Genomic DNA, 23,996 nt, shown 5'->3' on the forward strand with positions numbered 1-23,996 from the left:
CAGCCCTGACCCGAGCGTTCCACCCCCTCCCCCGCCCTACGCGTCCAGCCAGTTCCCTGAGGAGCGCTGGCCCCAGGCCGGCCACACAGTAGCTGCTCAAAAGGACTGACCCAAATAGGAACAAATGACCCTCCCCTGGGGGACTGCGGCACGGTTTGCAGTGCGTGGAATTCCGGCGGCCAGCCGGCCTGCAGTTCCCAATTACCATATTAGAGATAAGGACCTGGAGGTCCCCGAGGTCCGGTCGCACTCCGCTTCCCGGAGGCCAAGCAGCCGTGGCTCTGCTCGCCGCCTCAACCCCTCTCTGATCTCGGTCCCATGATGTCACTCAGAAACAGCCTCAATTTCCCTTATATATAAAACGGGGGCATCTTTTGAAACTCTGTCAGTGCTACCGCTCCCCCTGCCCGCGAAGCTCCAAGCGACGGACATAGGAGACTCCACGGCATAGACGCGGGCTTTATTACCACATTTCTAGCGAGCATCGGCCCGCAGCGTTACCGCGGAAGAACGGGTTCTGGCGAAGTTAGGGTTAATTCCGGCTCGCAACTGGCGAGGGCGACTGTGGCAGCCCAGCGCCGGGGGCGGGGTCACAGGGCCATTTCCAGCACCTAAGGGCGGAAAAACTTCAAAACTTCCGATGGGGGCCGAGCCCCTCCGCAGTCCTTGCACACACCGGAAGGGAATTGGGCTCTGGGTCAGACCGCCTCCTTCTGAAAGGGACGAAACAGCCTCCTTTTGCATAATGCCTGCAGAAAAGACTTCCGCCCACTCCCAAGATGGCCGCCAGCAGCGGTTCGGAGATGCGGGATGTGGGACAGAAGGTCACTGGGAGGGGGCGGGGCCTCCTCTCGCCAAGTTCCGGTTCCACCAGGACTGAAGGAAGCGCGTCCAGCTGGGGCTTTGTCGCATCTGCGTCGCTGTGCCCGCGCTGTTCGGGCGAGGAAGTCCCTTCGGGGTGGGAGAAGGAAAGGGTTATGTGAATTAACTTATCCTGGCACCTCGAGCCTGGCCCCTCCGCTTCCGGAATCCCACCGCCAAGTGAGATCACGGGGGAGATAAAGACAATAGCTGCCAGCAGGCCCTGTACCGAGATCCCAGACCCTCCATGCCGGGGGCGGGAAGAGAGGATGCCTAGGACCCTGTAAGCGCCAGAGCTGGAGATCTGGCACCTGGAAGATGGGACCGTAATTCGAAAATTAAAGAAGGGGTTCCGAAATTGAGGTCCAGGAACCCGGATTTCCGAAAGAGGTCGGTCAGGAGCACAGATGCCAGCATGCCCCGCGCTCAAAGGATTTGGGGAACGCAGGAGCATTGGCCTTCTGGAGCGGGGTCTGGGTTACAGATCCCGAAATGCCCTGGGACTCGGGAAAGGACAGGCTGGGGGGAGGAGTCCCGAGACCGCAAATCCCGACATGCAGTGGGACTCGAATGGGACAGCCCAGTGGGAGGAGCCCCGGGAGTATAGGTCCCGGCATGTTCCGGGACTACGGTGCCTTGTGCGCCCCGGCCGGAGCTCACCTTGAAGGAGCCGTGGAACTCGTCGCTCATCCTCCGGAGCTCTCGGCCATATCGCCGTGCAGCCCAGAGGTTGGGGGGCGCCGAGCGCGAGCGGCCCCGGAAGGGGCTGGGCTCCTCCTCCTCCGTCCCTTCTTCATCCTCCGTCCCCGCGGAGTAGGAGCTGTGGCGACTCCGGGTCTCCACAGCCCCAGTGCCTGCAGAGAAGGTCAGGGGGTGGGGACGACGTGAATCTCAACTCCTCTCTGCCCCCAGCTCTGCCGAAGCCCTCAGCATTAGCTCCGTCGGCCCGCTGTGGTCTTTGCGTGCACATCACTATACCTCTCAGAGCCCCAGTTCCCTCCTAAGGGAAGCTCATGGGGCTTTTGTGAAGATTCGAATTAACTTCTCACTAATCCCACAAATCTTAATTGAGCCCCAATAATGGGCCAGGCCCTTAGTGTATAAAATGACTTTCCTCTGTGCCTGGCACAAAATAAGGGCATAAGAACTAGTAGTTAGAGCTGCGAGTGCGTGATGCTGGGGCTTCCCAGCAACCCCCTGGGCCGGTAGCTCTTTGCTCAGCCCCATTCCCCCGCAGAGGAAACCAGTCCCCTGGATGAGGAGGTCGCCCCAGCCAGGCGACCTGCAGCTGACCTGCTGGGGTCCATTTGTTTCACTGCTGTGGCCTACAGGAGACCTTGGGCCCCCAGAGAACAAGAGCCTGTCAGCAGCGTGTCTGTACCTCTCACAGCACCCACTTTGGAGAAATTGTCCAGAGAGGTCTGTTGACTTTAGGTAATACTTAGGGAGCACTTGCTGTGTGCTAGTAGGCCCTGGGCATTACTTCATTATCCTCCTAACCATCCTGGGAGGTGAGTACTAACATTGCTTCCACTTTGCAGATGAGAAGACAGAGGTTTAAGAGAGGTTAAGACTTGTGCAGGGTCCCACAGCTGTGAAGCTCTGAGGCTAGAAGTCCCTAGAGGTTTGTTGGAATCCAGAGTCCAGTGATTATCCATCGAGCTACACTTCTTCCCTTGTCCAGCTGCCCTTCAACTCCCTGCACCTGTGCCCTCACCTCCCTGTGGGGATAAACGCAGTCCTTACTACCAGTGACTGCATAAGGGTCACATAAAGAGCTGGAAAGTGCTTTGTAAGCTGAAAGGGCGTGGTGGATCATTATGCAAAGAGGTGTGTCCTGAGTTTGACCGACCTACGTACTGTGTGCCATCTCCCAAACTCCTGCCAACCCCACCCCCATACGCAGTCCAGAAGAGACCTAGAATACTCCCAGGAGCAAAATCCAGAGCTAAGTATAGAGTGAAAGACAGGCATGGAAGAAGTGCAGGGGGCCAGCGTCCACAGGGAGGCGTTTTGGAGAAAGTAAGATCTAGACCAGGTCTTGAAGCCAGGGGTAACTGTCTCATCCCCTCCCAAAAGGCCTGTGGGTCAGCTCCAGGGCTGCTGGGCCTCCAAGGGTCCCATCTCCAGACACATGGCTGAGAAAGCCAAAAAGGGAAGAGGGGGCTGGATCCAGAAAGGCCTAGGCTAAGCGGGTGGTCGGAGCTCCTGGGCGTCACCAAAGCCTGAGGTCAGGTAGGTAGGGAGACCATAAAGCCTTTGAGGAGTGAGTTGGCAGTGGGAACGGGCAGCTAAATCAGCAGCTGGGATTGGGGGTGGGGGCTAAGGAGCTGAGAGCAGCAAGACCCCTGATGAGAATAGGCCCATCTGCAGAGTGCTGACCAGTTCCATGAGGCATGGGCAGCAGGGCCGGGGTCCCCACCACCACCTTCCTGCTTTGTGACCTGGGGCCTTTTCTTTAATCCCTTGGGGCCTCAGTGTAGTCCTCTGTGAAATGGACCCCAGACCCCAGGACCTCCACGAGAACAAATGACACAGGGAGAGCACCCAATTCTGCATTTTTCATGTCCTGCAGGCTCCCAGCTTCCCAGTGAAGCAGACGCCAAGTTCTCCCTATTTCACACATGAGGAAGTAGAAGCACAGAGAGGTTAGGAACTTGTCCAGGGTCGCACAGCTGGTACACCCTGCCCGGTCACTTAAATGCTCAGGAACCATCAGCTATTATTTTCCTTTACCAGCACTAAGAATACACACACCTCCACACTTGACAGATGCAAGGCCCAAGGGTCAGAAGATGAGTGATTGGCAGGTGGGCACTGCACCCTCGCCTAGGAATCAGAGCAAGCAGAAGAGCACTCGCTGTGTCAGGTTGGAAGTGTGCTTCGTGTGTATCAATTCCTTACGTCCTCATCACATCCTATGAAGGAGGTTACTCCCTGTCCCCATTTTACAGAGGAGAAAACTAAGGCATAGAGAGGGTAAGTAACTTGCCCAAGGTCACACAGCTAGTAGATGGCAGAGCTGGGATTCCAACCCAACCAGTCTGGCTCCTGTGCCTGTGTGCTTAACTCTCATGCCCCCGGCTCCCCCCAGCAGCACCACGGGCCACCTTGGGGGCTCAGGTCTGGGAAGGCACCCCTGGTCCTTCTGTAAGTGCCAGCTTTACCAGCGGCCTACCCTAAGGAGTGGGGATTTTTACCAAAGCCATGGATTTAGCAACGCTAAGCCAGCCATTGTCAAAATGACACTCCTAAGTGTAAACTGAACATTTAAGCGTCCTTCTGTTTACTAGAAAAAAATCTGAGGGATTTTCTGTGAACTCCCAGGGGGAAGTGGATATGCCCCTCCCACCCTATGCATCCAACCTTCAATCAGCTCTCACCCCTACATGCCCCGGGGCACGGCAGAGGTGGCCTCTCCCAGTTTGGGGAAGGTAAGGGTGAGAGATGGGCGTGGCTCCTGTCTGGTTGTGAGCATGGGTGGGTACCCAGGCCTGCCCACTCACACCATCCTTCCAGAGAGCCTGCCTGGGGCTGGGGTGGGGAATTGGGAGGGGCCTAGGGCTGGAGGTGCCCCTAGGCCCACCACCAGGCTTTAAGTTCTTTACCCATTGGGCTTCTGGGTACGTGCATGGGGCTGGACACATCCATGTTCATGCTTCTGTGAGCATCCTTGCACACTTCATTAAAACAGTGATGTTCCAGACAGTTTGAGGCAGTGAGGCTTTGCCATCAGGCAGGGCTGGGTTTGGATCCTGCTCTACCACACGTGGGTGGTTCACTTACTGCTCGCCCCCAGCAGGAGAGCAGCGTGGCACTCCTCCCTGAGCAGGTGCGCTGCCTGTCGTGTCTTGGCCGAGGCTTCCTGCGTCCCCAAAGCCGTTTGGGGTACAAAAGCCCCTTACCGTCCTGTAGAGAACATACCCCCACCTTGCCCAGAGCTGAGGAAATCAGAAAACACTAAAGCAGAGGCTGGCAAATGTTTTCTGTAAAGGGCCACATAGTAAATATTTTGGGCCTTGCAGGCCACACGGTCTCTGTCAAGCTACTCAGCATTGCAGTCATAGCTTGAAAGAAGCCAGAAACAATATATACATGGCTGTGCATTGCTATATTCCACCAAAATTGTATTTGGGACACTGAAATAAAATATTATTCTTCTTTGGGACTTCCCCGGTGGCACAGTGATTAAGAATCCACCTGCCACCTACTGGAGAACGGACTTAAGGATATGGGGAGGGGGAAGGGTGAGTTTTGACAGGGCGAGAGAGAGTCATGGACATATACACACTAACAAACGTAGTAAGGTAGATAGCTGGGGGGAAGCAGCCGCAAGGCACAGGGATATTAGCTCGGTGCTTTGTGACAGCCTGGAAGGGTGGGATGGGGAGAGTGGGAGGGAGGGAGACGCAAGAGGGAAGACATATGGGAACATATGTATATGTATAGCTGATTCACTTTGTTGTAAAGCAGAAACTAACACACCATTGTAAAGCAATTATACCCCAATAAAGATGTTTAAAAAAAAAAAAAAAAAAAAAGAATCCACCTGCCAATGCAGGGGACACGGGTTCGAGCCCTGGTCAGGGAAGATCCCACATGCTGCGGAGCAACTAAGCCCATGAGCCACAACTACTGAACCTGCGCTCTAGATCCCGTGAGCCACAACTCCTGAGCCCACGAGCCACAACTACTGAATCCCACGCCTAGAGCCTGAGCTTCACAATAAGAGAAGAAGCCACTGCAATGAGAAGCCTGCGCACCGCAACGAAGAGTAGCCCCGCTCGCTGCAACTAGAGAAAGCCTGCGCGCAGCAACAGACTCAATGCTGCCAAAAATTAATTAATTAAAAAAGAAAAGTTTAAGGAATCCAGTGCAGTCCTCTTACATGGTGGCTATTTTCTCCCCTGCAGGCCTCCTCATGGCTGGACCTGGAGCTGGGATAGGCATCCCCTTGGCTTATTGCCGCTTCAGACCATTCTCACTCCCTCCTCCACAAATCTAGTTTCTTGGGCTGTGCCACCCTTCCCACTCTGGGCCTCAAGCACCCACCGCCCACAGGGTGGGCCCCTCGTGGGTGCGGGAGGTTACTGGAGCTCCCTGCCGTTCTCTCCCCAGCCACGCCCTTAGCCGCTCGCGCCTTCATTCATTCATGGCACCGAAGTGGTCCTCCCCAGCTCCCTGCCTTGGCACCCCAACTCTAATGATGCTGGGGCTCCTCACATTGGCCAGCTTACACTGAACACGAGCTAAGCCCCCAGCCACCTCTCTCACTGGGCTGAGACCAGCACAGGTCTGGTTAAGGCCAACTCCCTGCCGGTTCCCACAGGCAGCCGACTGGCCAGTGGGGCTGGAGAAAAGCACAGCCGTGCCACCTCAGTTCAGATTCATGGTCACGAGACCCAGTGGCACCCTAGATGTTGCCCAGCACACCTTCCACATTCCATCCTCTAGGCCAAGACAACCACTTCAAACCTGCTCCTCTCTCCCCATCAGCCCCCATCCCTCTCCCAACCCTCACTCCTGGCTCAAGACCTGGCTTCCTTTTACCAAGAAAATGGAAGCACCCACGAGAGAGACTTCTACTAGTTCCCATGAGGTATCTCCCCCTGCCCTCCACCGCTCTTAGCTGAGCCGCCCCTCCCCTGCACACCAAACTGCTCTCTCTACTCAAGGACACCTCTCCAGCAAGCTTCCCTTCTCTTCTGCATCCTCCAGTATTTTCCTCGCTCCTGGATTACTCCATCAGCTTACAAACATGCTCTTTTGGGAATTCCCTGGCGGTCCAGTGGTTAAGACTCCATGCTTCCACTGCAGGGGGCATGGGTTCCATCCCTGGTTGGGGAACTAAGATCCCACAAGCCGCGCAGCATGGGCCCCCCACCACCAAATGCTCTTTTCATTTCCCTTTCTATCATAAAAGACATAATAAAACAACCCTTCCTTGACTCTCCTTGGGCCTTCAGCTGCCACCTGCTCCTCTGTTCCTCTTTGCCAGAGCTCAGCTGCCAAGAGGGGGTGGGCTCCCCTTTCTACCTCCAACTCTCTTCCTATCATCCCTCCCCACTTGCCACCCAAGCTGCACTGGCCCTGTGTCGAGTCCAGTGCTCTACTCGCAGTCCTCCTCCAGCGGCCCTGGAAGGAGCCTCACGGGTTCAGCTCGCCCTTTCCTTACCAGACCGCTCCCCCCTTCTCAGACCCCAGTGCTGACTCCTCCTCTCCTGCTGTCCTCTGCAGACTGGATCCCCAGGCTCAGTCCAGCTCCTCCCCTGTCTACACTGGTTCCCAGGGCCCACAGAACACTACATCAGCGACTGCCAACTTCTACAGGTATCTATCCCTACTAGAAGTCTCCACCTGGATGCCCAAAAGGCACCTCTAACCTGCTCTGGCCCAAACAGGGCTCCTGATCTCACCCCACGCCGTCTCAGTTCCATCTCAGTTAAGAGCGACTCCATCCTTCCAGGTGCCCAGGCCAGATCCCTTGCAGCCATCTTCTCTGTGCCTCATACCCCACATCTGTCTGCCAGCAAATCCTGCCAGCTGTACCTTCAAGAGAAACCCAGAGTCCAGCTGCTTACCACTTCCACCACCACCAGCCTGGCACAGATCACCATCCTCCCCTGTGGCACCGCCCCTGCCTCTGCCCAATGCAGACCCGGCTCAACACGGGGGCCCTGGTGATTCTCTCGAGGTCCAAATCAGATCAAAGCCCTCTAGGTTTTCACTCAAAGGGAAAGCCAGAGTCCTTACCTGGGCCTTCAAGGCCCTGTCCATCGGCCCCTCCCCCTCCCTTAACTCTTGATGAGTCTCCAACCTCCCTCCCCTCACTGGCCTGAACTGTGTCCTGAACTCAGGGCCTTTGCATATGCCCTTCCCCCCGCCTGCAGGTCTCTGCCTGCATCTGTCTTCCCAGAGACCTCTGCCTGGCTCACCCCTCATTGATTCTAGCCTTTGCTGAAATGTTGCTTCTTACCAAGGCCCACCCTGACCACCTCAGTTAAAATCACTCCCCCGGCCCCCCAGTACTCTGGATTCCAATGAGAAAGTCAAGAGTGTGTCATGTAGTACGTCATCTTCTAACGCATTACATCACTCACTACTTTGTTTCTTTGTTTATGGTTTGTCTCCCTCCACCTACTAGAATGTGGGCAACCACAAGGGCAAGGGTTTCTCTCTTCTGGTCACTGATGAACCCCTGGCAGCTGGAACATACATTCAGCACTTGACACAGAAGATGGGAAGGGACAGCCGGGTGAGGGGGTGCAGAAAGCTGTTTCAGGCAGAAAAACAGCAAGTGCAAAAATCTGGAAGTTAAAGAAAACCTGCAGGAGTTCAGTGTGACAGACAGCGGGCTAGGGCGGGTTTTTTGTTTTGTTTTGTTTTGTATTAGAGATTATATCCCTGACTAATAACTGAATACCAACCTTTTTGTTTCTTTTTTTTTTGGCTGCGCCGCATGGCTTGCAGGATCCTAGTTCCCTGACCAGGGATTGAACCCGGGTCCTACGTAGTGACAGCACTGAGTCCTAACCAATGGACTGCCAGGGAATTCCCTGGGGAGGGGGTCTTAATAAGCCTTCCTGCTCCTGAAAATGGGAGGGCGTCAATTCGGCTTCCACAGATGAGGGACATGAGTTTTGTTTTCAGAAGATCTCTGTGGTTGTTCCAGGTGCCAAAGCTTGTGCTGGCCACTGGGGAGGTGGGGACTACAGAGAAATGGCCACTGCTCTCCAGGGCCCATCCTTCCATCTCAGCGCTGGGTCCCCCTCAGTAGATGTGGAGGACAGCTGATGCTTCCCCAGCCCCACACAGACCCGCTGCCTGGTAGGGCTGTCTGCCTCTTGGGGTCACCTGGCCCTGGCAACTGGCAAGGACAACCCGCGTGTGGGTGTGAGCCACAGGGCTGGAAAGAACATAGCTGGGGCTGGAAGGCTGGATCCCAGGATCTCAGGGAAAGTGCTAGCCTGGGGCAGGGCACCACCAAGTCTTCTAGCCCCAAGGAAATGCCAAGCAAGTGTGACTTAAGTTGCCTCTCAGTGATTCTGTCCTGGCCCTAAGCTAAGAGCTACGTACTTTGACCACTTACTAAGCACCAGCTCTATAACTGCTTCTTAGGTATTCCTAATCATCCCCACAGCACTACATTGGTGGCGACTAATTGCTCTGTTTTACTGAGGAGGAAGCTGAGGTGCAGAGAGGTTAGGGACTTGCTTAAAGCCACCCAGTGAGTGTGGATGTGGCTGGGGTGCAGGGAGCTACTGGGCTGGAGGCCAGGTGGTTGTTTTTGGGGCAGGGGTGCCTACCTCCATGGTGGCTGCTGCTGGCTGGCTGCCCCTGCTGGTGACCAGCTTCCCCCAGGAGGCCTGGGACCCTTTGCCGGTGCTTGCTGGGACCTGGGGGCCTGTCCCCTGTGGGGCTGGGGCCCAGGCCCCTATCTGCAGGGCTGGAGTCTTCCTGCTCACTCTGCTCAAACTCTGGGATCTGGAACATGCTCTGGGCTGCGGGGGTAAGATGGTAGGTGGTTAGGGCACAGCTGGGGCTAACGGGGGCCGGCGGTGGGGGGGGGGGCGCGCAGGCATCCCTGGCTCCCTCTCCCACCTCAGAACCCCAGGTCCACCCTGCCTCCCAGGCCCCCATCTGTCCGTTGAGTCTGGCACAGCAGGAAGCTCAACCTACCCACCCAGGATCTAAATCTCTCAGAGCCCTGGGGCGGTACTGCAGCCCCAGGCCCCTACCCAGGCCTCGGCCAGACCCGCCCGTGGTGACGGCACACAGGTCTCACCCCAAGCCCGATCTCGAGGCCCCTGACCCGGGCCCGCCGCGTCCCTCTAGCACCGAGGGAGCCCGGCCCTAGTTGCCTGGGCAACGGGAACTGTCACCGACACGGCCCAATCAGCTCTCGAAATGTCACTAACTGGCCAGCAGGCGGGGCTACTAACGGCCCGGGCCCCGCCCCCCACCTTCCTCCTGGGTACCTTCTACGTCTCCGGATGCTCAGCTCCCGACTTCCTTATGCCTTGGGCGTGTGTGGGAGCAGATGAGGGGTTCTTTGGGGTCCCCATCTGGGGGCCAGCTCCTGCTGACGAGTCCCTCAGGCCCTCTGGGCCTTAATTCCCACCCCTGTATAATGGGGATAATGACACCTCCCTCAGGAGTCGGTGATCCTTGTAAACTGAGTGGTGATTACTGTGGGTGAAGGCACTTTGCAAAGCCGTAATTGAAGCTCAGCCGTCGGATGCAACTGTTGTTGTTGTCACTGCTCCGTCAGAACCGGGTGGCCGGCTCGGGAAGTCCCCCTCCCTCCTCCCCGCGGTGGAAACCTCGCACCGCCCGCATCAGGGGCGCCACTCCCCGCGCCAATTCGGGAGCACTCGAGATAAGAGAGGGAGCCTCCGCCCTGGCAGGATGACTGCCCCGGCGCAGAAGGGACAGGGGCCCCTGTGAGGGTGACCATAGGACTCGCGGAGCCTCGCGCCTGGCAGACGGCGGGCCAGGTGAGCGGGAACCGCCGCTGGCCAGGGAGTGCGCGGGCCGGCTGGCGCGGGCTGCGGGGCCAGGCGGGATAAGGCCCGGGGGCGGGCCCCGGAGGCCATCTTGGCTGAGGGCGGAAGTTTCGTTCAGAGACCGGGTGAAGGGAAGTCGTTACCGCCCTGGGTCGGGCGGCATGATCTCGATTTGAGGATGGGGAAGAGAAGCACGGGAACTGCCGGCCCCCCAAAGAAGCAAGGGCAGCTGGCCCCAGGCAGTGCCCACCCGGGCACTGGCTGGACGCGGCGCAGCCCGAGCGTCACGGCCGCTCGCCGCCTCTTGTAACCCCTGACGCCCGCCGGCGGCGCAAGTCGCGCCAATTCTCGAACGGTTCCGCGCCGGGCGCGGCGCGGTTCTGCGTAGCAGGGGCCAGACTCTGAGCAATTTGCGTAGCGAACGGCGGCCGCGCAGGCGCAGGAGGGGGCGGAGCAGCGGGAGCCAGGGAGCCGGAGCCCCGCGTCCCAGCGACCGGAGCCGGCTACCCATCGGCGGCCTGAGGACCCGGCGTCGGCCTCCTCCCGCCCCCCGCGGCTGGGGAGTAGACGCAGTGGGGGGTGGGGTGGGGGCAGCGTACGGAATCCCGAGGACGGAAGGCAGAGGCCCTCCCCATCCGGATTGTTGGAGGGGAGAGAGTCCCCCAGTTTGGGGAGGGGGAGAGCCAGGCGTTGAGCGTCCCCAGCAGCGGCCGCCACACTGAGCAGACTGGCGTTGGCCGGCTCTCCCCCTCCTGCCAGGACGACTCCAGCGACCTAGACCAGGGACCCCTCTTCTTCAGACTCTGCACCTCCACCCCCCTCCCCACCCCCGGCTCTGAGGCTGGCCCAGATAGCAGTGTTCCCATCCCCCTCTGCCCTGGAGAGGAAAGGCTGTCCTTCCACACCCCTGAGTGAGGGGCCCAGGTTGCCTGTGCCCCGCAAAGGCAAGGGTCCCTCTCTATTCAGGGGGGGAGGGCCTGGCCAGCCACAACTTCTTTCCCCCTGAGCTCCCCATCTCTGTCTCTGCACCCTACAACTCCCACCCCTCCGTATTTATTTCCCTGGCCCCCTGCCAGCCCCTCCATCTCTGTCTCCGGGATTCAGGCCGCCCTCCCTGACATGGAGAGTAACCTGTCTGGCCTGGTGCCTGCTGCTGGGCTGGTGCCTGCGCTGCCGCCCGCCGTGACCCTGGGGCTGACTGCGGCCTACACCACTCTGTACGCCCTGCTCTTCTTCTCCGTCTATGCCCAGCTCTGGCTGGTGCTCCTGTATGGGCACAAGCGTCTCAGCTATCAGACGGTGTTCCTGGCACTCTGTCTGCTCTGGGCTGCCTTGCGTACCACCCTCTTCTCCTTCTACTTTCGAGATACACCCCGAGCCAACCGTCTGGGGCCACTGCCCTTCTGGCTTCTCTACTGCTGTCCTGTCTGCCTCCAGTTCTTCACACTGACGCTTATGAACCTCTACTTTGCCCAGGTAACCATGGTGACGGGTGGGGGTGGGCAATGGGGTGGCAAGCCCCAAGGGCCCCAAAGAATGATGGGCATCTCTGCTCCCAGGTGGTGTTCAAGGCCAAGGCAAAGCGTCGACCAGAGATGAGCCGAGGCTTGTAAGTACTCGGGACACTGGTGGGTTCAGCCTCCAGGTCAGGGGCAGGGAGAAGCCCGGTGTCCATTCCTTCCTCCCTGGTAGGTCTGAGGCGAGGACAACCCAGGATATTTGTGAAAAGCTTGGAAAAGTTAGGCATCTGGTGCAGATGGCTCAGCAGGGGCATTGCATATGTGAAGGACAACTATAATAGAAACAGTTGAGATACTGTGAAGGGAGAGGGTACCAATGTCATCCATGATGGAGGAAGAGTTGGAGGCTCCAGCCCTTGGAAACTCCAAAGCCAAAGGGCACTTCTGGGTGACCTTGGGCGGTGATACTCTTGTCATTTGTATAACATCTCACAGTTTATTAAGAGCTTTCACAAACATCTTTAATTTTTACAACTTACCTGTGAAGCTGTTATTAGCCCCATTTGAGAGGTGACGACACTGGGGCCCAGCAAGGTAAAGCAACATGTTCACGATGACACACCTGGCAGGAGGCACAGCCAGGGCTTAAACCCGGATTTCTGACTCCCAATCCAGTGCTCTTTCTGCTGTACCACAGCCGTCAGTCATCTTCTGACCCCTTTAGCTTCAGTTTCCTCATCTGTAAAACTAGAGGAGCAGGGTTCAGACTGGATGACCTGAGGTTCTGATGGACACCGGGGTCTCCTGGGGGAGGCTGGGTGGTGGGGGAGCGCCAGGGGTGGTCTTCTGGGGCTGACCGTGTTGTGGGCCGCAGGCTGGCTGTCCGAGGGGCCTTCGTGGGGGCCTCGCTGCTCTTTCTGCTGGTGAATGTGCTGTGTGCTGTGCTGTCCCGCCGGCGCCGGGCACAGCCCTGGGCCCTCCTGCTGGTGCGCGTCCTGGTGAGCGACTCCCTGTTTGTTATCTGCGCACTCTCTCTTGCCGCCTGCCTCTGCCTTGTCGCCCGGCGGGCTCCCTCCACCAGCATCTACCTGGAGGCCAAGGTAGGGCCACAAGGGCTGATGCCTGAGTGTCCTGTGGGGTGTTTGGGGTCTTCAGAGTAGAGAGAAAGCTGGAGCCTACCCTCCCTAAGGATCCTCTGTTGTCATCTGTGCCAGGGGACCAGCGTGTGCCAAGCAGCTGCGATGGGTGGTGCCATGGTTCTGCTCTATGCCAGCCGGGCCTGCTACAACCTGGCGGCCCTGGCCTTGGCCCCCCGGAGCCGGCTGGACGCCTTCGATTATGACTGGTACAACGTCTCTGATCAGGTGGGCATTCGGCACGTCTGCCGCCTCCTCAGTAGCTGTGGCTCTTGGCCCCAAGCCGGCCTGGGCCCTGTCTGGGTGCCCCATTGGCACGACTGCAGGTTGGCACAGCCCCTGCCTCCCCACAGGCGGACCTGGTGAACGACCTGGGGAACAAAGGCTACCTGGTGTTTGGCCTCATCCTCTTTGTGTGGGAGCTGCTGCCCACCACCCTGCTGGTGGGCTTCTTCCGGGTGCACCGGCCCCCGCAGGACCTGGTGAGGGCCAGTGGAGAGGGGCGGCACTGGGGGTACCTGGGCTGGGTTCTGGGGGGTGGGGTAGGGCAGTGGGGGGCAGGAGGAAGCATCAATGGCGGCTCCCTCCCCCAGAGCACCAGCCGCATCCTCAACGGGCAGGTCTTTGGCTCCCGTTCCTACTTCTTCGACCGGGCACACTGCGAGGATGAGGGCTGCTCTTGGGAGCACAGCCGGGGTGAGAGCACCAGGTAGGAGTCCCGGTTCCACCTCAGGACCCCTGGGCTCCCGGGTTGCCCCATTGAACCATGGGGACCTACAGCTGGGCCTTCCCACACCCCCACCCGTGCCATGATCTGTACCAGGTGAGGTCCCCTGTGGTTTGCTATTGCTAAAGCCTCCACCTCTCCCTCCAAGATGAAGTTTGCCATAGTCAGAGAGGTCTGGGTCACTGGGCTCTTCCAGGTGTCTCTCCCTCCCCCAACTCTTGTGACTGTGGTCCTAGTGACTGCCGTGGGACTGAGCCTGTTTCTCTGCCTGCAGCATGTCAGGCAGCCTAGGCTCCAGCAGCTGGTACGGTGCCATCGGGCGGGAGCCAGGCTGGTGCGGGGGCAGCCAGACGCGGACCACTCCTCTGCTCTTCTCCCAGGTTCTGGGACCAGGCAGCCACCATCACAGTCTCTACTCTACCCCACAGACGTGATCCCCCTTCATCTCCCTGCAGAACACCCAGACCCCAGTCCCTCCCACCCTAGACCCCTGTGCCAAGTTCATCTGCCGCTTCTTGCCCAGGATCCCGGGGGCTGTGGCTGCCTCTTTCCCAGGCCGGCTCCTTGCTACTCCTGTTGTAGTGAGCTTGTGCTGTCCCCTAGGATGGGGGGCATGGCCCTGGCTGCCAGAGGCTCATAGCAGCCTGGCATGATCTACCACCTCTGCTTCTACACCAGAGCCAGCTACCTCTCCTGCGCCTGCCACTCAATAAACAGTGTCTGTGCCCCGAGTCTATTCACTGTCTGTCAGTTGTCTGCTTGTGTTTCTCACACAGTTGCCTGTTTGGTCTAAGGCTGATCAGACACCGGCCCTTGAGGGGGGCTGCTGGGCTGGGCAGGGGCCATTTACCTCCCCTGAGGCTGGTGGGTGAGGAGACGGAGGAGCCTGCAGTCTGAGGGGAAGAGAGACCAGAAGGACCCTGCTCCCACTCCGGTCCCCTCGCCACTTGAATAATTTCTACTCTTTCCTCAAGATCTGCTTCAAATTTCACCTCCTTTATGAAGCCTACCATCTCCAGGTCAGGGAACTGTGTCCCCCCCTCCCGGGTCCCTTGGCACAGTGATTGCATGGCTCCTATGCCTATTACCCTTAGTGGGTAGGCATTTCTAGAGACCCTGTTTCCCTGTCATTATGCCCAACCTGGCCTTCAGGTCCAGGAGTTAGTCCAAGGCCTGCGGAGGAGGAGCTGGCCAGTAACCGAGCAGCCCCCATCTCCCTAGCAGGTGTGGATTTGGCCAGATGGTTGGGCTGCCCCGACACAGCCTGCCTGGTGGTCCTGGGGGGCCCCTTCCCTGACTGTCCCTAATAGTGCAGTCACTGCCCTCTGTAGTCACAGCCCTTACAGATGTCATCTGTCCCTCGGCCGGGAGTCATTTATCAGAGGGTCTGTCTCCTGCCCATGTGTGTGGCCAATTGTTCCAGCTCATGGGAGTTCCTGGGGCCTAGCACGGAGCCTGTCTTGAAACCCTTCACCTGGGACTCTCCTAAGCAGCAGGCCTCAGGGCCTCCAGAGAAGGCATCTGAGATTCAGAGAATCAGCTCAAAACTGGACCATCACTTTTTGTTGAAAGGAAAATTGCCAACATTTGTAGGGCACTTAGTTGTGAGTGCCAGGCTCTGTTTTGAGCATTTACAAATACCAACCACTTTAATGCTCAGAACAGCAGCCTGAGGTGAGAGTCATCCCTTTTCTGTGAGGACTGGGAGGTGGGGAGAGTTCGGTAACCTGTCTAGGCCCCCTACTGGTAGAGGATGGCCAGCCTTAGAGCCCATGCTTAAAACCACCCAAGTGAAGGCTGAGGCCCCCAGGCAAGAGGAGGGTCTTTGGCAAGATCAGAGTTGTAAAGAAATGGGTAAGAGCAGAGAGGAGATGAGTTCCAGGACCTGCCAGGGCCCTGCTGTTCAGACAGTGGGGGAGGGAGTGCTGGCACCCGTTCCTGGCTGGGGGATGGGCATGGAAGTGAGGAACAAAAGATGGGGATGCAGGAGGTGCCCCACCTTGATTTCCCAGAGCTTGGTCCCAACCCTACCTCGGCCAATTCCAGGTTGCCTCAGGGGATCCCCCACCCCTTTGTCCCCTGGGGTCTCCTCCCTCATGAGTGCAGAGCCCAAGGGCCAGGCTGTCCCTCGGGGCGGGGAGCTGAGGGCCCTTCCCACCTGGTAGTGGGCCTGGAAGATGCTGGGAGATTAGAGTGGAGCCTGTCCGAAGAGGTGAGCCGGCTGATGTCCAAGTTGGGGCCGTGCCGCTGGCCACGCTGGCTGGCCAACAGGGCAGAACCAGGGCCCCGGTCTGAGACTCCAGGCCTGACCCAACGGCGACCCCTCCCGGGCTCCTCTGCCACTCATCTCCCGGGACTGGCCAGGATTGGGGGGCTGGGCAGCCGCAGGTAAGGGTCTGCGGAGAGCTGCGCCGGAGGCGAGGGCGAGGCACAGCAGAGGGAAGCGCGGCGCTGGAGGGGTTAAATGCGGGAGGAGGGGGGCTTCTGGCGGCGGGAGGGGGTCCCAGCACCGGCGGCCGCCCGCTCCGCCCCTGCCGCTGCCGCCGCCTCCGCGGCCCAGCCGGCAGGCACCGGCGAGGCCGCGCCGGAGCCCGGGCCGCAGCCGCAGCCGCAGCCGCAGCGGAGCAGACAGTGAGTGTGGGGCGGAGAGGGCGGGCGCGCTGGCGCGGAGAGGGAGTGCGGGGCGGCGAAGGGCGCCGGCCGGGCTCCGGGGCTGGGGCGCGCAGGGGGCGACCGGCCGGCAGAGGCGCCCACCTCCCCGTTCGTGGGCGCCTCCGGGAGTTCTGCGGCCGAGCATCCAGCCGCCGCCCGTCACACTCCGAGGCGTCGGCGTGAAGACGCGGGGAGGCCGTGGGAGCGAGTGGCGGGGGTGCGGTGTCTGGGCAGTGGGCGCTGCGCGGTGGCCCCGCGGTCTGGGTATGTGTGTATGTGTGTGCACACAAGTGTGTGGGCCTCTGGAGGCCTTGGCCCGGCGTGCACGGCCCTGAGCGTCCGGTGTGCCCGAGAGGCCGGGGAGTATGCAGGTGGAGTGTGTGTGTGCGTGCAGTCCGGGCAGAGGCGCCGCCTGGAGCCGCAGGGTGGAGCGTGGGCGCGCGGATCTTTGTGCCCGCGTGTGTGCGCGAGGGCGCCGCCCCCCGCTGTCCCGGGGGCTGACAGCTGTCCAGGGGATGCTGCACTGGTCCGGCCCTGGTCGCCCCCTCCGTGCTGCTTCCCGGAACCCAGTACCCTCCCTTCCCCTCCGCCCTGCCTCGCCTCTGCGCAGCGATCCGGACCCGCCCCAGGGTTCCTCGAAAGCCCAGCGGGGCGCTGGAGGACCCTGGAGGCTCCCCGCCCGGTCCATCGCGTCTAGAAGAGGAGCGAGGAGAGTTAGGGGGGGAGGGAGAAACCGCGAAGATGCCGCAGCCTCAGCGGACGAGCCGGGACCCGCCACCCCCGTCCCCGCCCTGCACAGTCCTCTGTGCCCCCTCAGCCTCCAGCTGGAAGGCGGGTTCCCCAGGCCCCCTCCACGCCCCCAGCATTTCCTCGCTCGTCCTGCCTCTCCCTCGGCAGGCTCGGTCTCTCTTTCCCCCTTCCACTCTCCTTCCCGGTGCCCTCTTATCTTCTCACACCCTGGAGTCCCTGGACATGGGCTGAGGGCCGGGCAGTGGAGGTAAGGGGGAGGACAGAGGTGGGGGGACTGGGTGTGTCCTGGTACCAAGTGTCCGGCCAGAGGGATGTGAGGAGAAGACGTCTGTGGGTAGTAGGGCTGGGGGCTCCAAGACCATTGGGTGTGTAGGGGTTGGAGGAGGGTGTAGGGGTGTCAGGTCAGGTTATTGATCCCAGCATCCCTGGTTCTGCCCACAGTGACTGCAGCTCCCCAGGAGCCCCCTGCCCGGCCTCCCCAGACGGGCCGTGGAATTGGCCGGGCCTCTGGGCGCGCCATGCGCAGCACCACACTACTGGCACTGTTGGCTGTGGTCCTGCTCTACCTGGTGTCCGGTGCCCTGGTGTTCCAGGCCCTGGAACAGCCCCATGAGCAGCAGGCCCAAAGGGAGCTGGGGGAGGTCCGAGAGAAGTTCCTGAGGGCCCATCCATGTGTGAGCGACCAGGACCTGGGGCTCTTCATCAAGGTGCGTGGGTGGGGGAGAGCGCCTTCAGCAGTCACCCGTGACCCCCTGACACTAGCTGCATGCCACTGGGACCCTGTGCTGGAGAGCTGCTTCCAGACCCGCACCCCTGAAGGCAGGGTGCCGCTGGGGGGTGCAGGGCAGAGGCTGGGATCCAGGTCTCTGTGTTTTCAATATGGCGGCCAGGGCGGCATTTGTTTTCCTCGCTGTGCCTGGCATTGGGTTATCTTCCTAAAATGGCTCCTTCCGTGTGTGATAGTGGTTGAATGAAGGAACGCATGAAGGAAGAAATGAATACATGGCTGTAGCAGATGAGATATGTTACATTTTCTCAGGTCTAACTCACTGGTTTGGGGTTGCCAGATGAAGTCTGGAACACTCAGTTAAATGTAAATTTCAGCTAAAGAATGAATACTTCTAAAATATAAATATGTCCCGTGCAGTATTTTTATCTGCTAAATCTGGCAACCCTACACTAGTTCCTATGCTTCTTTGAAGTCACAGATGCCTCAGAGAAACCCAAGAACACTGTGAACACTTCCCCACCCGCTACCTCCAGAAAAGTGCACATATAAACATGTACTGATGATTTCGGAGGATTTCAGGATCCCCCAAGCTGGTCCATGCCATCATGGATGCCAGGTTGAGCACACCTTCCCACCAGGACACATGCTTATGATGCGGAGGCTAGAGGGAGGGCGAGTCAGGGATGGGGTCAACTTTGGACCAATGACTAAAGAAAGTGTGGGTTGCAGCCTTCTGGGATACTGTCAGGCAAGCACCTCTGCTGCTCTCTCTCTGATTTCTGAGCCACTGTCATATTAAAAAACAATAAAGTAACATTTAACTTTAATACATTCATGTTTATTATTTTATTGAAAGGCACCCCTATTTCCTGCCCCTTCTTTTGGAGGGAGGAGCCATCAACATGGAGCCTCGGTGTTCCAGCTGATTCCCAAGGTGGCAGGACCTGGAGCAGAGATGAGGATGGGGTGGGTCCAGGACACAGGCAGCTTGACATTGTCTCTGACACCTCCAGAATGCCCAGCAAAGCTCCGAGAGGCCTGGGTAGGAGAGTGCCTGGCCAGACCACAGGGCAGGAGGAGGGAGGGAATCTGACCTATTTTATCTTCACAAAGGAATTCCTTTTTTCCTGGATTAAAAAAAAAAAAAAAAAAAAAGACGACGACGAAGAAGAAGAAGAAGAAGAAAAGGAAGGGGAGAACCAAGCAAGGAGGGCAACAGCTGCTTTATTTCTCTTCCATAAATAGTCATGCAGCAATTATGCACCTACTATGTGCTAAGTGCTGTGCTGTACACCATAGGGTGAGCAGGGAAATTGATATTGGGGTGGAACAGATGCAGGCTCTACCCTAGAGGATGTTACATCTAGGTGAAGGGACAAATCCATGGAAAGTTCACTGTAGGATTTAGTAGAAAAGGAGCTTTCATTACTTCCTTCTTTGTTAAATGCCTCTTGTATGCTGGGTCCTGGGCTAGGTGCTGGGGGCAAGGAGGGAGATGCCAGGGGCCTTTGGGAAGAGCTGGTAATTGAAATGAAGCAGGTTAGATGGGTAGAATTTAGGGATGTGTGATTGGGTTGAAAGAGACTCCCAGGCAGAGGAACAGCATGGGCAAAGGCGTGGAGGCTGGAAAGCTCAGAGCGTTTTGCAGTTCTTGGATTTAACAGATGCCTAGTCATTTGAAGCAAAAATTAGAACACACAGAATGACAAAGGATTTTTTCCCCTAAGTAGTGAATTTATTGGAAAAGTGTTGCAGAATAAAATTAAACCACTTTTAATCATACCTTTCACTTCTTGGCTGTATTAAACAATTATCTCAGGAAATGGAATCATCTCAGAAAATTGGGGGATAAGGTCACTGTAACTTGAATTCCAAAATGGGGGTCCCAGGAGTGAAGACTGGGGAAAGGGAGGGTGGGACCGAACTGAGAAGGGGCTTACAGGCTGGGCTGGGGAGTTTGGACTCTACTCTGCAGATAGCAGGGAACAACGGAGATTCTGGGCCATCACTTTAGGAAGATTAATTTGGAATGTGTCTTGCTAATGAGGACTTGCAGTCAGAAGGAAGGTGGTTTCTGACCTCCCTCACACCACTTGTGTCTTAGCTCTGTGCTCCTTGGGGAAGGGCCCCTCTGCACCCCCTCCTCTATATGCTCTGACCTCCATCACTTAGGGCAGGCACTCTCAAAACACAGACTCCGCCTCCAAGGGGGAGGCAGACTGGTTGGCAAGAGGGGCAGACACATGGCCGTTTCATTAATTTAATCATGTTTATTGATCACCTACTATGTGGCACAGGGTTTGGTTTGGACTTCAGCAGGGTGGGCAGGGGTTTGTGTATCCATGACCCTCCTAAAACTGGATGCAAAATTTATTGGTATGTGAACCTTCCTGGAGGGAGGGTCCCTAACTTTCATCAGATTTTCGAAGGCAAGGGACTCAAACTCAGCTTCCAAAGGGGCGGTGGGACTGGTGGGGTCTGTGGAAAGCTGGAACTCACTGGGCACGATCTCTACATGGGGACTAATTTCACGAACACACAGTGCTTGCTTTGATGTGAGTGCTTTAATTTTCACAATAACTCTACGAGGTAGGTACTATTATCACCATCCCCAAATGATAGATGCAGAAATCGATGCGCAGCTCAACTTCACCTCGCACCAAGATTTGAACCCAGGCAGTCTGGTCCCAGAGTCTGTGCTCCTGACCACTGTAAAACTGGAAATCTGTTATATGAAATTAAGGGGCCGATAATTCAAATGTCTCTAAAACAAAGTGTTGGTCAAACAAAATTGGGCTCTCCAATTTGCAATGTCTGCTCTAAGGGATTGCCTTCAGGGAGACCAGAGGGCAGGGGAGAGGTGGGAGGGGTAAGGAGGGAAACACCTTGGAGACTGGACGGCCAGAGGGTTGGCTAGGACGGGAGGGAAGGACTGAGGTTCCTCCTTCTGCATCTTGTCCTGCAGGAGGTGGCTGATGCCCTGGGAGGGGGTGCAAACCCTGACACCAACTCAACCAGTAACAGCAACCACTCAGCCTGGGACCTGGGCAGCGCCTTCTTTTTCTCAGGCACCATCATCACCACCATCGGTGGGGGAGGGGACTGGTCATGGGAGGGGGCACGGGGTGGCTGGGCTTTCTCACAGGCGAAGGTGCAGGGGGAGGTAGGGGGGTGCCAGGCAACCCCTAGAGCTGCTATGACCCCTAGACCCCTCTGCCCAGGCTATGGCAACGCGGCCCTGCGCACAGATGCTGGCCGCCTCTTCTGCATCTTTTATGCACTGGTGGGGATCCCGCTGTTCGGGATACTGCTGGCAGGGGTCGGGGACCGGCTGGGCTCCTCCCTACGCCGCGGCATTGGTCACATCGAAGCCATCTTCCTGGTGAGCTGCTCCACACCCTGCGCGCCCTTGCGTTGGGCTCGGGATACACTTCCCTACATACCCACCCGGCACGTGAGCGGGGGGCGCCTGAATCGCGCGAACCTCGGACACGGGCTCCCAGAAGAGGGTTGTGGGGTATGAGAGTTGGAGGCTTTGGTGACTCCTCGGCCCTGCCTACTGCCCTCCCTGCAGAAGTGGCAGGTGCCACCAGAGCTGGTGCGAATTCTATCGGCGGTGCTCTTTCTGCTGATCGGCTGCCTGCTCTTCGTTCTCACGCCCACGTTCGTTTTCTGCTATGTGGAGGGCTGGAGCAAGCTGGAGGCCATCTACTTCGTCGTGGTGACCCTCACCACGGTGGGCTTCGGGGACTATGTGGCCGGTGAGGCCACTTTCTTGGGTTGCACTTCCCTACCCATTTTATTCCTGCCCAGGGGCTCTGCAATCTTGCCTCTCCCTCCAGGTTCCACAGGGCGCTTGTGCGCTCACACGTGCTTGCTCCAATCCCTACATCCACTCACTGAATGCACCCTCACATTTTTCCAGGGATGCACCAACACCTCATGCCCACTTACGTTCTCGCATGCTTGCACCCCACGCATGCTCACACATATTAAGTGACCCCTTCACACGTGCCACATTCTTGTACACGTGCACCCCTCACACATGCTCACATTCTTGCACGTGAGCACCCCACTTTTCTCTTGCACACCTTCAAGTCACTCCCACTCATCTTCTTGCATCCATTCGCGCACTCTAGCTCATACCCACCGTCCTGGGGAGGGCGGATCCTCTCAACGAGTTGGGAAGAGGGGCAGTGAACCAGAGACTCACAGCCTCAAGGCGTGTCTCGCAATCAACTTCTTTCTGCCCTCCCCGTGGCGTCCCAGGAGCCAGCCCCAACCAGAACTCTGCAGCCTACCAGCCGCTGGTGTGGTTCTGGATCCTACTCGGCCTGGCCTACTTCGCTTCGGTGCTCACCACCATCGGGAACTGGCTGCGAGTAGTGTCCCGCCGCACTCGGGCAGAGGTAGGCGCCCCTGCGTCGACACCGCGCCTGCGCCCTGGCGCTGATGCGCTGCTCACCAGCAGCAGGTTGACTAGTCTGCCTCCCTTCCAGAGTGTGGGCTCCCCAAGGCAGGGACTGAGGGAGCCCCAGTGCGCACCGGCCGGGAACAAAGCGATAAACTCTGACAGGTTTGCAGGTGACTCCATCTCTACTCTCATGGATAAGGTTACCAGATTTAGCAAATAAAGATAAAGGAAGCCCGGTTGATGTGAATTTTGGATAAGTTGCAAATAATATTTGAGTATAAATGTCCCAAATATTGCATGGGACATACTTACACTAAAATTTTATTTGTTGTTGTATTTTTATTTATTGTTCTAAATATTTTGTAGCCCCACTCCTTGCTCCCGGCCGTGGAGAGGGGGGAGGCGCAAAGGTCTCTGGGGGCACGGGAGGGAGAGCTGAAATAAAGTCCGGTCGGTCCTTTCTTCTGGAGAAAAGGGCACTTCCGCGCAGACGGAGGAGGGGAGAGCGTGTGGCTGGGTGATGAGCTTTTCCCTCCTCCGGCCTTTCCCACTCCCGAGGCAGGAAGACGAGGCGGAAAAGAGGGGCAATGCCTGACTGGTGAAGGGGCAGGCTCCCGGGGTTGCGGAGACGGTCGAGGAGCCCCGGTCGAGGACTGCCTTTCCTCCCCGCGCAGATGGGCGGCCTCACGGCGCAGGCTGCCAGCTGGACCGGCACGGTGACCGCGCGGGTGACCCAGCGAGTCGGGCCCACGGCACCACCGCCGCCGGAGAAGGAGCGGCCACCCCTGCCTCCGCCGCCGTGCCCAGCGCAGCCCGCCAGCAGACCCCTATCCCCTGCGGCCCCGGAGAAGACCGAGCCACCCTCTCCGCCCACGCCGCCCACCCCGCCCACGGCCTCCGCGCTGGACTACCCCAGCGAGAATCTGGCCTTCATCGACGAGTCCTCGGACACGCAGAGCGAGCGCGGCTGCGCACTGCCCCGCGCTCCACGGGGCAGCCGCCGCCCCCTCAACACCCCCAGGAAGCCCGCGCGGCCCCGCGGCCCGGGGCGCCCCCGGGACAAAGGCGTGCCCGCGTAGGGGCAAGACCCCTGCCCGGGCCTCTCCAAGGGCTCCGTTCTTGCTCTCTCCCCGGCATGCTCTGCTTGTTTAACCAAAGAGCCCTCTCTCGACCGACCCGGCTGAAACCTGGGGAGGAGGCTACGGGTTGCTTGTCTGCCACTCTCTGCTCCTGGCCCCCTCCTCACTTCATCCATTTCCAGAACCCCAAGGCTTTCTGTCTCGTTGTCCGTCTGGGCCTGTCCCTCACAACATCTCACGACTGTGCCTCAAAGCCTGCATCAATAAACGAAAACAGTCTGCATCGCTGCGGGCGTGGAGCTCCGGGGACGCGAGAGGGTGTGCGAGTGGTTGCGTCGTCGGGCCACCTCCGGGGCAAGTCAGCCCCCACTCCCACGACCCCCAGGCCGAACCCTCCCCCCCCCCCCCCCACCACCCGAACCATCGGTCAAGGCGTGGCACTCTTGTCTGTGCTTGGACCGGTGTCTCTGCCTGGAGGTTAAGGATAGGGTCTGGCATGGGAATCTGCCAAGATGGTTGGTGCGTCCATCCTCAGTACAGCTATGGGGGCAGGGATGGGGAGACATAATGGCATCTAGTGTGGAGGGCTGTAGCTTGAACCTTCCCCGCGCGAGACCCCCATCGCCATTCTGGACGGGACCCTGCCCCTCCCCCTTCCTGGAGCGTGACCCCCTCCTCCTC

The 23,996-nt window shown here is 58.6% G+C and overlaps 3 protein-coding genes across 8 annotated transcripts; 2 read left to right on the plus strand and 1 right to left on the minus strand.

The window, feature by feature from the left end:
• Positions 1–445: 445 nt before the first annotated feature.
• Positions 446–9,731, minus strand: BAD (BCL2 associated agonist of cell death). Of its 4 annotated transcripts, none has more exons than XM_032641063.1 (4): positions 9,647–9,731; positions 9,168–9,362; positions 1,522–1,715; positions 446–951 (listed from the first exon to the last, which is right to left on the minus strand). In XM_032641063.1, exons 2-4 carry the CDS (start codon positions 9,352–9,354, stop codon positions 826–828), a joined length of 507 nt encoding a protein of 168 aa, XP_032496954.1. In that variant the 5' UTR covers positions 9,355–9,362; positions 9,647–9,731; the 3' UTR covers positions 446–825. The 4 variants fall into 4 exon arrangements, with proteins under 4 accessions (XP_032496954.1, XP_032496955.1, XP_032496957.1 ...); XM_032641064.1 differs by having other exon boundaries at positions 9,545–9,710; XM_032641066.1 differs by having other exon boundaries at positions 9,600–9,693.
• Positions 9,732–9,853: 122 nt separating this feature from the next.
• On the plus strand, positions 9,854–14,424 carry GPR137 (G protein-coupled receptor 137). 3 transcript variants are annotated; one of them, XM_032641061.1, is made up of 8 exons: positions 9,854–10,358; positions 11,472–11,843; positions 11,927–11,976; positions 12,702–12,927; positions 13,042–13,191; positions 13,317–13,445; positions 13,557–13,672; positions 13,965–14,422. In XM_032641061.1, exons 2-8 carry the CDS (start codon positions 11,487–11,489, stop codon positions 14,122–14,124), a joined length of 1,188 nt encoding a protein of 395 aa, XP_032496952.1. In that variant the 5' UTR covers positions 9,854–10,358; positions 11,472–11,486; the 3' UTR covers positions 14,125–14,422. The 3 variants fall into 3 exon arrangements, with proteins under 3 accessions (XP_032496952.1, XP_032496953.1, XP_032496951.1); XM_032641062.1 differs by lacking the exon at positions 9,854–10,358 and having other exon boundaries at positions 10,544–11,843; positions 12,702–12,825; XM_032641060.1 differs by lacking the exon at positions 9,854–10,358 and having other exon boundaries at positions 10,546–11,843; positions 13,965–14,424.
• Positions 14,425–17,538: 3,114 nt separating this feature from the next.
• Positions 17,539–23,622, plus strand: KCNK4 (potassium two pore domain channel subfamily K member 4). Its single transcript, XM_032641081.1, has 6 exons — positions 17,539–17,799; positions 20,788–20,911; positions 21,044–21,204; positions 21,397–21,583; positions 22,092–22,231; positions 22,911–23,622. Exons 1-6 carry the CDS (start codon positions 17,611–17,613, stop codon positions 23,313–23,315), a joined length of 1,206 nt encoding a protein of 401 aa, XP_032496972.1. The 5' UTR covers positions 17,539–17,610; the 3' UTR covers positions 23,316–23,622.
• The last annotated feature ends 374 nt before the right edge of the window (positions 23,623–23,996 follow it).

This window comes from Phocoena sinus, chromosome 8, assembly GCF_008692025.1.
Source record: "Phocoena sinus isolate mPhoSin1 chromosome 8, mPhoSin1.pri, whole genome shotgun sequence".
Taxonomy (NCBI): domain Eukaryota; kingdom Metazoa; phylum Chordata; class Mammalia; order Artiodactyla; family Phocoenidae; genus Phocoena; species Phocoena sinus.

What these genes read in the sequence shown, in the direction of transcription:
- KCNK4 (XM_032641081.1), top strand. Translation starts at nt 17,611, where the DNA reads ATGCGCAGCACCACACTACTGGCACTGTTGGCTGTGGTCCTGCTCTAC. An exon ending in ACCTGGGGCTCTTCATCAAG is followed by an intron (nt 17,800 to 20,787) that starts GTGCGTGGGTGG and finishes CTTGTCCTGCAG; the next exon opens with GAGGTGGCTGATGCCCTGGG. An exon ending in ACATCGAAGCCATCTTCCTG is followed by an intron (nt 21,205 to 21,396) that starts GTGAGCTGCTCC and finishes CCCTCCCTGCAG; the next exon opens with AAGTGGCAGGTGCCACCAGA.
- GPR137 (XM_032641061.1), top strand. Translation starts at nt 11,487, where the DNA reads ATGGAGAGTAACCTGTCTGGCCTGGTGCCTGCTGCTGGGCTGGTGCCT. An exon ending in GGTACAACGTCTCTGATCAG is followed by an intron (nt 13,192 to 13,316) that starts GTGGGCATTCGG and finishes GCCTCCCCACAG; the next exon opens with GCGGACCTGGTGAACGACCT. An exon ending in ACCGGCCCCCGCAGGACCTG is followed by an intron (nt 13,446 to 13,556) that starts GTGAGGGCCAGT and finishes TCCCTCCCCCAG; the next exon opens with AGCACCAGCCGCATCCTCAA.
- BAD (XM_032641063.1), bottom strand. Translation starts at nt 9,354, where the DNA reads ATGTTCCAGATCCCAGAGTTTGAGCAGAGTGAGCAGGAAGACTCCAGC. An exon ending in CAGCAGCAGCCACCATGGAG is followed by an intron (nt 1,716 to 9,167) that starts GTAGGCACCCCT and finishes CCTTCTCTGCAG; the next exon opens with GCACTGGGGCTGTGGAGACC. An exon ending in AGTTCCACGGCTCCTTCAAG is followed by an intron (nt 952 to 1,521) that starts GTGAGCTCCGGC and finishes CCCACCCCGAAG; the next exon opens with GGACTTCCTCGCCCGAACAG.